The sequence below is a fragment of the Mustela nigripes genome, chromosome 13, assembly GCF_022355385.1.
Source record: "Mustela nigripes isolate SB6536 chromosome 13, MUSNIG.SB6536, whole genome shotgun sequence".
NCBI classification, from domain to species: Eukaryota; Metazoa; Chordata; class Mammalia; order Carnivora; family Mustelidae; genus Mustela; species Mustela nigripes.
In genome coordinates, this window is record NC_081569.1 from 142,886,016 (window position 1) to 142,900,749 (window position 14,734).

The 14,734-nt window shown below is 56.8% G+C and overlaps 1 protein-coding gene across 6 annotated transcripts in view; it reads right to left on the minus strand.

The window, feature by feature from the left end:
* Nucleotides 1-2,682: 2,682 nt before the first annotated feature.
* LOC132000284 (uncharacterized) overlaps nt 2,683-14,734 on the minus strand; it is a 39,167-nt gene continuing 27,115 nt past the window's right edge. For 3 of the 6 annotated variants that reach the window (XM_059374052.1, XM_059374053.1, XM_059374054.1), the window contains exons 3-13: nt 12,513-13,074; nt 11,899-12,022; nt 10,838-10,930; nt 10,083-10,183; nt 8,559-8,651; nt 7,937-8,069; nt 6,366-6,479; nt 5,997-6,152; nt 5,429-5,553; nt 4,771-4,868; nt 2,683-3,678 (exon numbers count right to left, since the gene is read on the minus strand). In XM_059374052.1, coding sequence (XP_059230035.1) covers nt 4,790-4,868; nt 5,429-5,553; nt 5,997-6,152; nt 6,366-6,479; nt 7,937-8,069; nt 8,559-8,651; nt 10,083-10,183; nt 10,838-10,930; nt 11,899-12,022; nt 12,513-13,074 — 1,580 coding nt within the window. In that variant the 3' untranslated portion in view covers nt 2,683-3,678; nt 4,771-4,789. The other 3 variants (XM_059374055.1, XM_059374056.1, XM_059374057.1) reach the window with 3 other exon arrangements.

Here is a 14,734-nt window from a genome sequence, read left to right on the forward strand (position 1 = left end):
GTCCCGGTGCCAGAAGTCAGCCTCGGCCCACGCAGACGTTTTCAAGCTTGTGTCTTACTTCTCCGGCACCATTGGTAATGCTTTGCCGTCTGTGTTGGGGACACGGTGTGACTGGGAGCTGGGCTTCACGGGCCCGTCCGCCGTCTGCCGGCCCTGCTGGGTCTCGCTCGTGGCCCCTCTGTCCTTGTGCGCTTGCTTGTTTTCATGGAGCTCAGTGTCCTTCGGAAACTATTTGGAGAAGTAATTTGACATCCAGAATGAAGGCACTTCTCCTAGGAGAGGATCAGTGTTTGAACTGCCCAGCCTCCGTCCGGGATGGCTTTAAATGAAATGTACGGCTCAAGTTTTTTCTTTTGTTTTGTTTTCGGATTGCTTCCTTATATAATGTGATTTGGGTGGAGAATCCACATCTGGGGACCCTCCCCACCCGGCCCATGCCCAGAGCTCTCTCCCTGTGGTCCAGCCCTGGGGTGGGAGATAGGGCTGGTCCCTGAGCTGTCCCTGGGGCTCTGCAGCCCACAGGCATTGGCCCTGATCCCTGCCAGCCATGGTCCTCCCTGCTGGGTCAGGAACCACCCCTGGGGACACAGTCAGAACAAACAGTGCTTGCGGGGTGTCAGAGAGGAAGAGAAGGGGCTGAGACCCACCGGAATAGAAGCTCAGGAAGGAGACGGCCTGGCCATTCTCTCCAGCAGGTGCGGCACATGGAGGGAAGGCCCGAGGCCAGAGAGGAGGGAACGGACGAACGAGCCACTTCTTTCTACAAATATGAGGCATGTGAGGCCCTCCCTTTGGACTCCAGGCCAGAAAGTGTGTCAGCCCTAAGGAAGGACCAGGCTGTGGATGAGGCGTGTGGGGGCCGGGCTGGGAGGCAATCAGGGCTGCAGGCTGAACCATTCCCAAGAAACAGAGACCGCACCAGCAGCACTGATTCATTCCCTGTAATAAAACTAGGTCTTAAAAACAAAATCTGAACACAAAAAGACTCTTACACCTGGAAATTTAGATTTGAAAACTCTTCAGCATCTCCAGGGACAAAGGAAATACACAAACTGGCCGTCTGTTACACCATATGGTGGAGCTCCGGGCCTGAGCCTCGGGGAGAGGCTACTGGGCACGGGAACCCTTCCACGAGGTCCGGGCCATAGCATGTCTTAAACACAGACGTGCAGGAGCTATTCGTTTATTCCCCAGAAAGGAGAATGATGTCCAGGAGGACAAAAGGAAGGAAAAGGACAAACGACTTGACCACTTCAGACTGCCATGAAATGGAGGCCTGTTCGCTGCGGCCCGTTCCCGCAGCCCGGAAGCAGCAGCAAGTGTCCGTCCGCCCAGGAAGGCGTGGGCGACCGAGGTGACTCTGGGAAGACTGTCCCTTGGTTCTTGGCTCTTCTGACACCAACCAAGAGGGCTTCCCCACCCAGTAAGTCTCCAGTGGTATAGACAGCCACAGGCTGTGTTGGCCTTTAATTCCGACACTACATCTGACGGTAGCCGGGCTGCAGGAATCTGGGGCTCAGGGCGGGGTCCTCAGGGGGGCTGCTGGCTGGAGCAGCGGCACGGAGCCTCCCACAGGGCTGGACCTGCCTTATTGCTTGATGGCTGGGTTTCTGGGATAAATGCCCCAGGGACTCCTCCTGATAGAAGAGTCCAGACTTGACAGTATTGGCTTCCTCCTGGAAATCAGGCCGTCATGTGTGAAGTGGGCCCCCAGAACCTTCTCCCTGGGTGGGTATCACAGCCACCCAATTCCACACCCCGAGGCTCCCTCCCTGAAGCTTGAGCTCGCCTCCACCTCTGTCCAGGGAGTCAGAGCACTGCCAGACCCCTTTGGGACCAAGACAAATGTGGCTGGTCCTCTGCCATCAGGACACTTGCCAATGAGCAGACAAGACAGATCTTGGCCGAAGGGAGACTGTGATGTGCACTTCAGAGGAGAAAGTGAGCGTCAGACTTGGAAGTCTGAGCCACACCTCGAAGGAGGAGAATTTCAACAGATGGGAAGAGACCCCAGGGATGTGGAACAGGATGTGCAAAGATGAAATAATCTGTTTGAACTGTACGAATTTGTCATTTTTATTGGGGGGAAACATGTTCAAACTTCAGTAATTTCAGATGAGTCAACCTCCAGCAAGCACGTGGGCAGAGGAAGAGCCCGGTGCAGCCAGACCAGTGGTTCTCAAAATACATTCCATGGAACCCTAGGGTCCTGAGATCCTTCAGGGGACCTGTGAGGTCAAAACTCTTTCCACTATACTAAAGCATTGTTTACCCTTCTTGCGGCGCAGACAATTGTACCCATGGTCCAAAAGCCACAGTGGATAAAGCTGCTGGAACCTTGGCCCGTGCCAAGGCGGGGACAGCAAATTCTAGTACCCCTCACCATCATGCACTCACAGGAAAAAAAAGTCCATTTTCACTTTAAAAGTTACTGACAGGGGCACCTGGGTGGCTCAGTAGTTAGGCGTCTGCCTTCGGCTTGGGTCATGATCCCAGGGTCCTGGGATCAAGTCCCGCATCAGGCTCCCTACTCAGCAGGAAGCCTGATTCTCCCTTTCCCACCCCCCCTGCTTGTGTTTCCTCTCGTGCTGTCTCTTTCTATCAAATAAATAAAATCTTTAAAAACAAAAACAAAAATAAAATTTGTCTTATTTTTAAAAATAATAAAATAAAATGTGTTGATAAAAGGATAAAATAGTTACTTTTATTAAATCTCAACCCTGAGTACACAAATGTTTAATATTCTCCATGAAGAAATGCACGGTTCATCGCTAGCCCTTCTACTGCCCATGAAAGGCAGTGGCTGCCCTGAGCAAAAGTACCTGTGGAGCCCACTGTTTGAGTTACAAGCTAAACTAGCCACTTATTCGACACAACACCGTTTGGGGTTTTTTGTTTGTTTGTTTTCTTTGTTTTTTTTTTTTAAGATTTTATTTATTTATTTGACAGAGATCACAAGTAGGCAGAGAAGCAGGCAGAGAGAGAAAGGGAAACAGGCTCCCTGCAATCCCAGGACCCTGAGATCATGACCTGAGCTGAAGGCAGAAGTTGAACCCACTGAGCCACCCAGGTGCCCCTGTTTTGTTTTGTTTTGTTTTGTTTTAAGATTTTATTTATTTGAGAGAGAGAGCATGAGCAGGGGCAGGGATAGAGAGAATCAGACTCCCCACTGAGTAGGTAGCTGGACACGGGGCTCAATCCCAGGGCCCCAGGATCATGACCTGAGCCAAAGGCAAGATGCTTCACCCACTGAGCCACCCCAGGTGCCCCTGGAAAACCATTTTTACTTGAAAGAACGACCAATGGACAGACTGTTCAGTTGTTGACGGCATTTTCTTGAGAATGGAGGATGTGGGCTGGCTGCTTCAGAGTAAACAACAGACAGTATTTGTTGCCAATGATAAAAATTTGAGACCTCAAAGCAAAAATCAGGATTCTGGAAAACTTGTGTCTTCCAATGTGAGCCTGGGATTCCCAACTGCTACAGACTCTTCTGATGAAATTGATGGCAGCATCCACAATGGTGCTTTTTGGATAGGGTATGATAAAACGTGCCAACACCTGGATCCGTGTCACTCCGTGGACTGGTGTTTGCCAGGTGACAAACACTCGATGTCACAAATTCACATATGGGTAGAAGAGCCATTCAAAGTGCAAGATGGGCCACAACGGATTTTACTACAACAGAGCATGCAAAATTCATAAAACTCATCCAGCTGCTTTCAGAATCCATGTCCTAATCTTTAATCAACTACTACCTGTCCAGTTTGGGCCTGGTATCAAAGAAGAATAACAAATATCTAAAAGAGGCATGACAGTACCCTCCCCTTCCCCAACAGGAACTAGTTTATGAATAGCTGGACCTTCCCCACAGGCTTCAGCCAGAGCCTGTCACAACAGATTGGACGCAGCAGCAGACATGAGGATCTACCTGTCTCCTACCAAGCCAGACAAAGCCATTTGCAAGCGTATGAAACAATGACACCCATATTAAGTTCATTATTATTTCAGCAAATACTTAAATTTTTTCTCTTAAAAATCATTATTTGTCATGTTAACATGTTATGGGTTTATTATTTTAAAATTAATATTTCTAAATTAGTGTTTTATAAAAGTTTTTTTAAGATTTTATTTATTGGGGTGCCTGGGTGGCTCAGTGGGTTAAGCCGCTGCCTTCGGCTCAGGTCATGATCTCAGGGTCTGGGATCGAGTCCCGCATCGGGCTCTCTGCTCAGCAGGGAGCCTGCTTCCTCCTCTCTCTCTGCCTGCCTCTCTGCCTATAATCTCTGTCAAATAAATAAATAAAATCTTTTAAAAAAAAAAAAAAAAAAAAAAAAATAAGATTTTATTTATTTATTTGACAGACAGAGATCACAAGTAGGCAGAGAGGCAGGCAGAGAGAGGGGGAAGCAGGCTCCCCACCGAGCAGAGAGCCCGATGTGGGGCTCGATCCCAGGACCCTGAGATCATGACCTGAGGTGAAGGCAGATTCTTAACCCACTGAGCCACCCAGGCACCCATCTTGGTTTTAATTTCTAATGTGATATATATAATCACATAATCCACGGTTCTTCAGTTTAGTAATTGTTCAGAGTAAAGGGGTCCTGAGACCAAAATATCTGAGAGCTGCTGGCCTAGGCCACAAGGTGAGGCTGTGTCTACTGAAAACAAGAAGATCGCGCTCCGGCTGCCCCTTGACCCGGCTCCCCACCCTGCCCGGGGCTGGACCCTCTCCTGGCACCTCCCCTGGAGCCTTGCAGCCTGGGTCACCTTGTCTGAGCTGGGGATATCAGCAGCAGCGGCAGCAGGACCTTCTATAAACCTTGATCTCCTCCAAGTCCACAGAGCTGCGTGGCTGGTCCTGTGTGCTGGGAGGGGGGAGACAGCCTCTGTGCACCTGTGAGCTCCTGGTCTGTGCACCGTGAGTGTGCGCAAATGGCGTCTGGAGCACTATCTTCCAGGACAACTGGACACTAGCAGACTCTCCAAGACCCCACCCCCCTTCCCTCGGGGGACCCCTAGGCAGCCTAGCAGGGAGCCCTGGGTTCTGAGAAGAAGTCAGGACAGGAACACTCTGAGGGTCCTGCCCGGTGAAGCCTGGGAGCGGGGAGCAGCAGGGAGACGAACCTCCCTGAGACCCCCACGTGGGTGACTGTCCTGCCCTGCCTGCAGCATTTTGTTGGGGACTCTGGGCAAGTCCTTACCCAGACCCTTGCTCTCTGGCCTCAGTTTTCCTATCTGGGAATGGGGATCACTGAGCTGCGAGACTCCAGTCTAAGGTCGCAGTGCCTGGCAGAGACTGACCCTCCGTACCTAGGGACTTGTGCCTTTGGCGTGGCCTTGCCCCGCTGGGCCCCAGCAGTGCCGCACCTTCGCAGGCTTCCCCTCCCCCTCTCGACCGTCCCTCTCCCCTTATTCTCCCTCATACCTCACGTAACCCGGGAATCTGTCCCGGAAGGAGGCCAGCCAGTCATCCACGGTCTCCTTGTTCTTGTTCTCAGTGGACTGGAAGATCTCCATGATGGGCTCCTTCGGGTGGGCCAAGCTGAGGTCCTGCAGGGAGCAGCTGTGGGGTGAGCCCAGGCCCTGTGTTCCCAGCCTCCTCTCTTAGGAGGACCCAGCCGCCTCCCCCTGTGTAGGCCCGCAGCCCGGGCCTACCCTTCAGGCTCAGGGCCGCCACGGCTGGCCAGGGTTCTCCAGTCCCGCTGGCGTTACCTCCTGAGCTCCCCACAGGCTTTCTTGGGCAGGGGGACGGGGGAGGGGGAGCTGCCTTCCCCTAGCTTGCGACCTCCCCGCCCCCATCGCTCAGCCTTTGCAGTGAAGGCAGGTGGCCCCAGCCTCAGATGTGGGATCCAAGGCCCAGTGCTGGCGGGCCTGAGCATGGTTTGGGTGAGGAGAGCACACCCAGCCCAGGCAGGGGGCCAGGAGAGACAAGATCTGGAGAGGGAGAACAAAGCCCCACAGCCCCTGGCCCACCTGAGGGGCCCGCGGCTCACCCTGTGCTTCGTGAAGATGTTGTGCAGAGCCCTGGTGTCTGTCTGCACCTGATGCTGCAGGCCCTCCCACCTCCTGGGCTCCAGCATCTTGAGGTGGGTGGCCAGGGCAACGACATACTCACCAAAGACCACCATGTGCAAACGTCGCATGGTTCTCTGCTCCCCCAAAAGAACAAAGAGATGGAGAGGCCTGGGGGAAAGCTGTCCGAGGACCTGGTCTCATGGATGGGGCTGGCGGGCTGGCGGGCTGCCAAACAGATACCTCTCGCCCAGGCCCGGCAGGGGCCTGTCCCCACCACCATTCGGATGGAAACCCTAACTGGTTTCTTGGCAAGTCAGTGCCCCCCACCCCACAAGCTGGCCTCCTACCTCGTACGTGGCAGTGGAGTGCACGGTGGGGCAGCCCTCCAGGCCCTGCCACGGGAACTGCAGAGCTCCAACCAGACCCTTGTTCTTCTGCCCGAAGTGGTCCCTCAGCAGACTCTGAGGACAGGAGGATCTGACGTCACGGAGGCCCGCGGCGCCCGGCTGGCTCGGCTCTCTCCCACCCCTGCCTACTCTCTCCAGCCTCACAGGCCCTGCCTCTCCTCACTGGGCGCGCGGTCCCGGACCAGAAGGGACCACACGGAGGGAGCCAGTGGCACATCCACTGTCCACCCTCCCCCCGCCAACTCCCGGGAGCGGCCCAGATTCCTAGTGCAGCCCTTGACTTGAGCTCCTCCTTGGTGCCTCCCAAGTCCGCCCAGGTCTCTCCCCTGGGTCCCCACACGACCAAGGCCTCACACGGGACCTCCATGATACCTCTCCCTCCAGATTAGCCTCCTGAGACATGGGACAAGGGCCTGCTTGGTTCTCAGTGGACACCAGAGGGGATGGGCAGAAGTGGCAAGGCCAGCCTGCTCGGTGTTTAACCAGGGGATCCTGGCATCCCCGGTGTTTAACCAGTCCCCTGGCATCCCCGCCCACCAGTACCCTTCCGCAGCCTCATCCACCTCATCTACAAAACAGGGTGCCAAGGCCAATCCATGAGCTCTGTGTAGAGAAGGACCCCCTGGCTCCAAATGACTCCAAACAGGATGGTGGGATTGACTAGTAAGGTCTGCCACGGCCCAGGGAGAGGCAGGGCAGCATGTCAGCATTCCTGGAAGGGCACGACCTCGCTGGGTCCTCCCAGGCACTCAATTCTCTGTGGAAAATCCAATGGCAGATGTCTCAGGAGCCGGTGGCGCAGTGGAAAACGGATCACTGGACAGAGCTGCAGGAATGGAGACCCGCCCGCTACTTCCTCCTATCTTCCACCCAGGAAGCCCCATGAGGACAGTGCCCTGAACCTTCAGTTTGAATGAGAAATGCCTTCCCGTGATTTCCACATCCTAGGAGACCACCTTGCCCTCTCAAGACGTCAGCTCTGGGGCCAGCCCCTGGGTATCCTCGGGGATTGCATTTTCTGGGGTATGTGGCAGCCACAGCTCAGGGGAGACGAAGGTGGGCAGGCAGAGGCTCTGGGACATAGTGAAGGGACTCCACCTGCCCTGGGTGCAGAACCAGATTGGGAGAGAGGGAGAAGGTGTCAGGCCTCAGCTGACCTGGCAGGAGAGCAGTTGCACAGGTGGAGAAAGGAACAGGGGACAAAGGAAGTTGCCCTCAGGGAGGAGGGAACCAGGCCTCAGAAGGGGCAGAGAGCCCAAGCCCTGGGTGTCCCAGCCCATCCACAGGGACAGGGCCCCTCCCTCAGGCCACTCAGGAAGCTGGCCCTGACCTTCTGCTCCAAAGGCATGGGGAAGGCAAGAGGCCTGACCAGCACCTTGCCCTGTCACCCCAGCAAAGGCTCTGCTGGGCTGGGTGCAAGTCCACAGAGACACAGGCAGGCGCCTCCTGCCCAGGTTCTCTGGGAGCAGCAAAGACCCCTCAGGGGAGCAGGGGACAGAGGGTGGCTTCACCTGGCACAAGGCTCTGACTCTAGGCAGGAGGTGATCCCGGCTGTGGTCCTCAATGTCATGGATGGTCCCTTGCACACAGGGGCCCAGGTCCACCAGCGGATCGCGTTTCTGGGTCAGCTCCTGCCACGTTTCCCTGGTGGGGCAACCAGTGGGGTCCATGGGGCCTGGCCCAGAGCCTGCCACAGCCCCAGGCTGCACACCACCCACACCGGTGCCCCTCTCCGCACTCGGGGACGCCCCCTCATTTCTGCTGCTGTTGCTGTCTGACCTATTGACAGACTGTTGTATCCACGTGGCTTAAAATGCCGAAGGTACGGTGGGAGACTCCTCTGCCGGAGGCAACCAGGGCCACCGACAGCTGGCGTTCCCGTACGCACACGGGGGTGTTCGCCCGCTTCACGCACACGGCGGTGCTCGCCCGCTTCTCCACGCGGTCCACGCGGACCTGCCGCCTGGCCCGCCTGCTCCCACTGGCGCCGCCCGGCCCCGCCCACCGGCCCCGCCCACCCCTGCTCTCCGCCCCCAACACACCCACCGACAACGCCCACACCCGCCACACCCCGACACGCCCACTGGCCCCGCCCACTGGCCCCGCCCACACGCGGGCCGCACCCGCTCGCACCTGAGGATGCAGCAGTTTGCCAGCACGTGCAGCTCCGGGAAGGCCCCAGCGACCGCGTTCTGCTGGATGAAGCCGACAGCCTTCTGCTGGTAGCTGCGGTGGCGGATGGAGATGAGTTCCTGCCCCCAGCCCGGGCCCCCAGCCTGGCCCCCCCAGCCGGGCCCCCCCAGCCGGGCCCCCGAGGACCTGCTCCCTCCCCGCTTCACTGCCGCGTCCCTAGCAGAATCACACATGTGGGTGACCGCAACCCAGCTGTCCGACCCTGCAGCCGGACGCTTCCTAAGGACCTTTTCATGTAATGCTCTCGGTGACCGTTAGTGGTAGATGCTTCCAGAACAAGACGGGAGTGGTTTTTCCCTGTGGACGTGGGAACTGCCACGAATGCTGTATTTGAGAGCTGCGCCCGCCCCCACCCCCCGCAGGGAAGGAAGGGGAGGGAGGGGAGGCAGTGCTCTGGGAGCCAGGCTGGCCCCTCCTCCCGGAGAGTCGGGGTGAGGCCTGGGGGTGCGGAGCTCTCAGGAAGGGGAGGCTGGCACCCCCAGGCCTGGGCTGGGCCACTGAAGCTCGCTTACAACAGAGAACTAGGAGAGGATGAGGGACAGCACACTCCTCCCCAAAGACAGGAAAGAAAGGGCACCCTCACCTGTCTGAGTCCCAAGAACACAGATCAACCTGGCCACCCTGCCACATTTTCTTAAACATTTAAAACCTGGCTGGATTTACTGAAAAATGCAGGTTTGGTCTCTCTTCAGTAACCTGCTTCATGTCTGCCTGTAATGGAACCTGTGGCAGGTGAACACAGCTTCTCTGAAGGCCCTAGAGAGAGGCGCCTCGGGATGTGGTCTACACAGTGCTCCGTCTGAGACCGGGGGAGCCCACAACACGGACCCCCCAGCTCCAGCCCTGGCAGGAAAGAGGCAGGGTCCCCACCCAAACCCTGAGGCCAGGGCAGAGCCGGGTGTGTGGTGCAGGGGTGTGATGGTGAAAAGCAGACGAAACAGGGAAGCTGGTCATCTACCAGGTCCCTGGCCAGGATCCGCAACCGAGATAATATTTGAATGAAATATTTTTAAAAAATCAAAATCAGTCCAAAGCATCCTTCATGAGCAAAACAGCAAATTTTAACTAAAGACAGAATTCAACCCTGTACATTCATGACTCTCCCAATCGTAATCCTGCTGCCCAGTATGGGAGCCACAGCCCCGTATGGTGTTTAAAGGTCAATTAATTAAAATTAAATAAAATTTAATCATGGTGTCTCCATGGAACTAGCTCGACGGCCACACGAGGCCAGAGCCCCCGTGTCAGACGATGCCGCCATGGGACATTTCCAGAGCCACGGCGGAGGTGAAGCCAGCCAGACTGGGAGCACCCAAAGCTGATGCTTGAACCTTCCCCTGCTTTGGGAACTGGCCAAGCACCTGGCGGCCAGTGGCTGGAGGCCGGGGCGGCGCTCGCACTGGGGTTCTGTGGACCCAGCCTCCCATGCCGTCTTCTCTGATCAAGGACCACCTTTTCACTTACCTTTTCAGAAAGTCTGAAAATGTTTCCAGAACCATCCCTTGCACCTGGCTACTGATAGGTAGTCCCATGGGGTGTGCTGCATTCATGCCTTCTTCCAGCAGCTGTCAGTCAAAGCAAGTGGGCTCTCAGGGGGACCCAGGAACCTGTCACACGGCCAGTGGACCCCAGGAGACTGTGTCCGCCCTCAATATGACTGACACTTTTCTTGCAGGAAGGGCTGGAAGGGCGGACATGCACAGGCCGCCCAACACCTGTGCCACTCTGCAGGTGGCCCAGAGCAGACACCCCCCACCAGGCCCTCATCACCCTTCACACCCCCCATCTTGCCAGGCCTCGCTCGCTCCCTGGAACCCCCCCCCATGCCCCTCCCTTCACCACCACCACACACGCTGGTGGCCTCTCCTCCTCCTGGGCTGAACATCCTTTACCCCAGTAGGGCTCCACCCTCTCCCTAAGGCGTCCCCAGATAGTGATCCCAGTGCAGGTCCTACCTGAGGCCCAAGCAAGACCGTGAGTTGAGACATTCCAGGAAGAGGCCCCTCCCGAGAAGACATGCCCAGCAGCCCTGCCCTGGGGCCCCTGGGACTCTGATGCTTCGAGCCCGGAGCCCGCCCTCCGCCCTCCACCGGGCTCCATCCTTGCCGCAGGAGTGCCCCACCGCCTGTCAGTCATCCCCCTCACCAGGCCAGGTGCTCGGGAAGGGGCCAAGGACCCACCCCGTGTGGCAGGCTGGGAGGGTGCAGACTGGTGCGTACCTGGAAAACGTCGAGAAACGTTGGGTGGGAACACTGGGCCCACATTTTCAGATCGTAGAACAGGACTCTGTCTAGATGCTTTCTCAACTCTTCCTGCCCAGAAAACAGTAAAAGCAACTTCTATCCCCGTTCCTCTCTGGGGCACACCAGATCCAGCCCTCAACTGAGGGCGGGGGAGAGGCTGAGAACCGGAGCCAGCCCCGGAGTCGGCCAGCGGCCTGAAATCCCCCCAACCCCGAGGGACCCAGTTCCGAGTAAACCTCCGCTTTCACAGCCTCCAGCCCTCCGACACACAGCACATCCCTTGACAGATGGGGTGTGGGAGAACAGGGAATGCTAAGACCCGTCTTCCTTCATTCAGCCCAGACTGCAGCTCCACAGTTTTGGGGGGAGCCACGAAGGACAGGGGGCCTCAAAACCCAGGGGCTTCAAGGAGACAGAGCCCTGAGTTCACAGCCAAGGAAAAGGCCAGACACTTCTATACCAGTTACTGGAAAGTTCCAGCTAAATCGATACCGATTCTTTATGGCACCATCGTAAAGCTTTTTCTCTCAGCCCATGAGCTAAGAAAGGCAAAGGGCTTCCCTGTATCCTGAACATCTCTTCCACTGGTCCCCAGGACTCTCGACACGTCTGTGCCAAGACCAGGAACACTGGTACAGGAGATCACATTGGTTAAAAGCGATCACAGCTGGAGAGTCACTGTCCCCTCCAGTCCTCCTTGTGTCTGCCTTGGATTCACCACGTGCACCCACCTTGGGGCAGCCAGCTTTCCACCCGGGGCTCACCGGCCCTGCTCTGGAGCTGCTGATATGGAAGAAGCCAGACGGTACTCACTGGTCAAGGCAGAGACCTCCGGTCAGGCGCTCTCCCTATGGGCCCGCTAGACCATGATCCTCCCACCTCGGAGCCACGGCCACTGTTACCTCCCACGTGACGGTGCCCAACCGCCACTCCCGCAGCCCCCCACCCAGGGCCACCCTGGCCCAGCCTCTGCCTGCTGGGCCCCAGATGCGGGACGAGGAGGCCTCTGGGTGACAGATACTGCTGGACCCATTTACCTGGATCAGCCCTACCAGCATCTGCTGCATTTGGGACATCCAAGTAACAAACATCAGGGGGTCCAGGAGGTGCCCAACCACTGGCTCCCAGGAGGTCCGGCACGCTTTTGCAAGTGTCTCCCTGCTGGGTTAGAAGGAGCCGTGAGGGGCCAAGAGCTGAGCCGGGTTGGCAGAGGGGCGGTGGCATGGGCAGGGCACGGTGCTAAGGGCAGGGCACCCCAGGCCGGGCCTCGCCCCCTCCCCGGCCTGTGCTGCCTGCCCCCCAACCCTGCACAAGCCCCGTGACTGGAGAGGGCAGCCGGGGTTGAGAAGTGGGAGGGAGAGTCTCCATTGTTGTTGACAAGTCTCGGCGGTCTCACACACACGCGCGCGCAAACACAACCCCCAACGCGCTAAACACCATACGCACACCACGCAGCAGACACACAGGCACGCACGAACACAGGCCTGTGCACACGCTGTCCCCAAGGCCAGCTGCGTCCGCCCTTCCCCGACCACCGGCCCCGCCCTGGCGGCTCCTCCGAAGGCTCTCCGTGGACCACAGCTCTGGCCCGAGGGCCTCCCCCAGAGCAGTGGCCTCGCCTAGCACCCCAAGATCCCCCAAGAGGACTCACCCAGGCTGCTCGAACAAGTTGGTCTTGCCCCAGGTGTACAGGACCTGACAGCTTTTCAAGTCGGCACCGCAGGACTGAGTGAGCTCGGAGAGGCGGCCGAGGAGAACCTCGTGGAAGTACATCCTGTAGACCTCCCAGAGGCAGGTCCCCAACCGGCTCGCCCGCGGGGACCCCAGGCCCTGTCTCACTGCCTTGTCTAGCTTCTCCAGGTACAGGTCCAGCTGGTCCTTGGGGCCCAGGGTGGGCACTTGGGTCTCAGCGTCATTTCTCAGTAGCTTATTCAGCTGACCAGCCCAGGTGGCCACTCCGCCGTCCTGGGGGGCACTGGCCTTCCGCCTTTCGTGCTGGTCCTGTGTCCACTCCACAGTGGCCAGCACCGCCCGGAGCTTCTGCTCCAGCTCCTGGCTGGGCCCGGTGCCATCCAGAGCCTGCTGGACAACCTGCCACATGCTCCGGGCCACAGCCTCATACTGGGCGCCGCAGTTCTGCCCTTCCTCCTCCAACCTGGAGATGCTCTGGCAGGCCTCCAGGAACCACCCATCCTGGACCAACTCCAGGAAGCCTGGAAGAAAGAGAGCAAAAGGACGGCTCAGGTGCCTGGAAGACCTGTGGATCTGGGAGGGGGAGGGGCGCCCTGAGTCGGGTGGGGGTAGGCTGAGCTGTACAGAACCCACCCATCCGGGAACCGACAAGAAGACCCGGAGGAGGTTTCAAAAGCCTTTGGGAAAGAAGCGCCTCCTGGCCAGTCAGGATCAGAAGGCCACAGGCTTATTACAACGGTTGCAGAAGACCTGTGGGCTTCCAGTATGGCTTCTGGAGCAGAAAAACCTAACAACCGCAGTTTCTTCCCGAGAACCTGTAAGCTCCCAAGGCCCTGCATGGTCCATGCCTTCCTCAGCTGTGGGCCTACGAACCCAACACGGAGACAGCAAAAGCACTTTCCCCACCAGAGGGCCAGAGAGGGAGGTCCAGCAGACTTAGTGAAAAATGTTCTAGCAAGGGGTTCTCATAAGGAATGCATATGCATGTCTTTCCTTCTTTTTTTTTTAAAGATTTTATTTATTCATTTGAGAGAGATACAGAGACAGAGAGAGAGTGAGCACAAGCAGGGGGAGAGGCAGACGGAGAGGGAGAAGCAGACTCCCTGCTGAGCTGGGAGCCCCACATGGGGCTCCATCCCAGGACCTGGATATCATGACCTGAGCCAAAGGCAGGCACTTAAACCCTCTGAGCCACCCAGGTGCCCAGGAATGTGCATTTCTGACAGGTGCCCAGGAGGTGCTAATGGTGCTGGTCCTGGGCCTCCTGCTGTGCCCAGAGGAAGAGACGGGAAGGGAAGGATTCTGCTTTGGATCCCAGAGGAACCCCACCATGACTCTCCAGCCTGGAGCTGCAAGAGGCTGGTCCAGTGAGACTCAACACCAAAGGAGGAATCGGTGGGCAGGGTTGTCCAAAGCATTTGAACACTCAGACACCAATTCTTCTGGACTTTAACTTGAAAGGGCATTTTTGAGCTTTAACTTTTGGAAATTTCAAAGTGAGAGGGCAGTTATATTCCAAGTTGGGGCTCAGAGTGACTTTCTGTTGTCAAGGGCAACATGTACTCCCCTTTCCTATTTCTCCTTTCTGACAGCTGGAATTTACATGTGAGGCCAGGACCTGGGCAGCCATTCTGGGCCATGAGACAGGAACCCCATGTGGAGGATAATGAAGGAATACAATGGAGAGGTCTGGGTCTCTGAGCCCTGAGAAGCCCCGAACCACCCACTCAAATCTTCCATGAGAGAAGCAAATTTTATCTTGCTTTATCTTAAGTCCCTAGTTCGTTGGGTCTCTCAGTGAAAACATCTGAACTTATAATAATACAAAGAATTGAGGAGGAGTGGAGTATGGGATGGAAATTATTTTGAATCCAAACAGGACGGCCTTCCACACATGTAATTATTTTGAGTCCCTATTCCATCTCATAGACAGCTCCTTGTTGCTAGTAATTAATTAGCTTAGACTCAACACTAGGAACTGTAAGTGCGGCAACCTCTGTGGCTTCACCAGACGCAGGGCTGCTCGGACATGCTTCCCTTTCCTTCCAGAGCCGCACCGTCCAACACGGCAGCCCCAAGCCCCACGTGGTTACTGAGCCCTTGAAATGGGCAAACCTAGCTGCTGTCAGTGTAGATCACACAGCAGAACTCAAAGACTTAGTGGGGGTGGGGCGGGGGGAG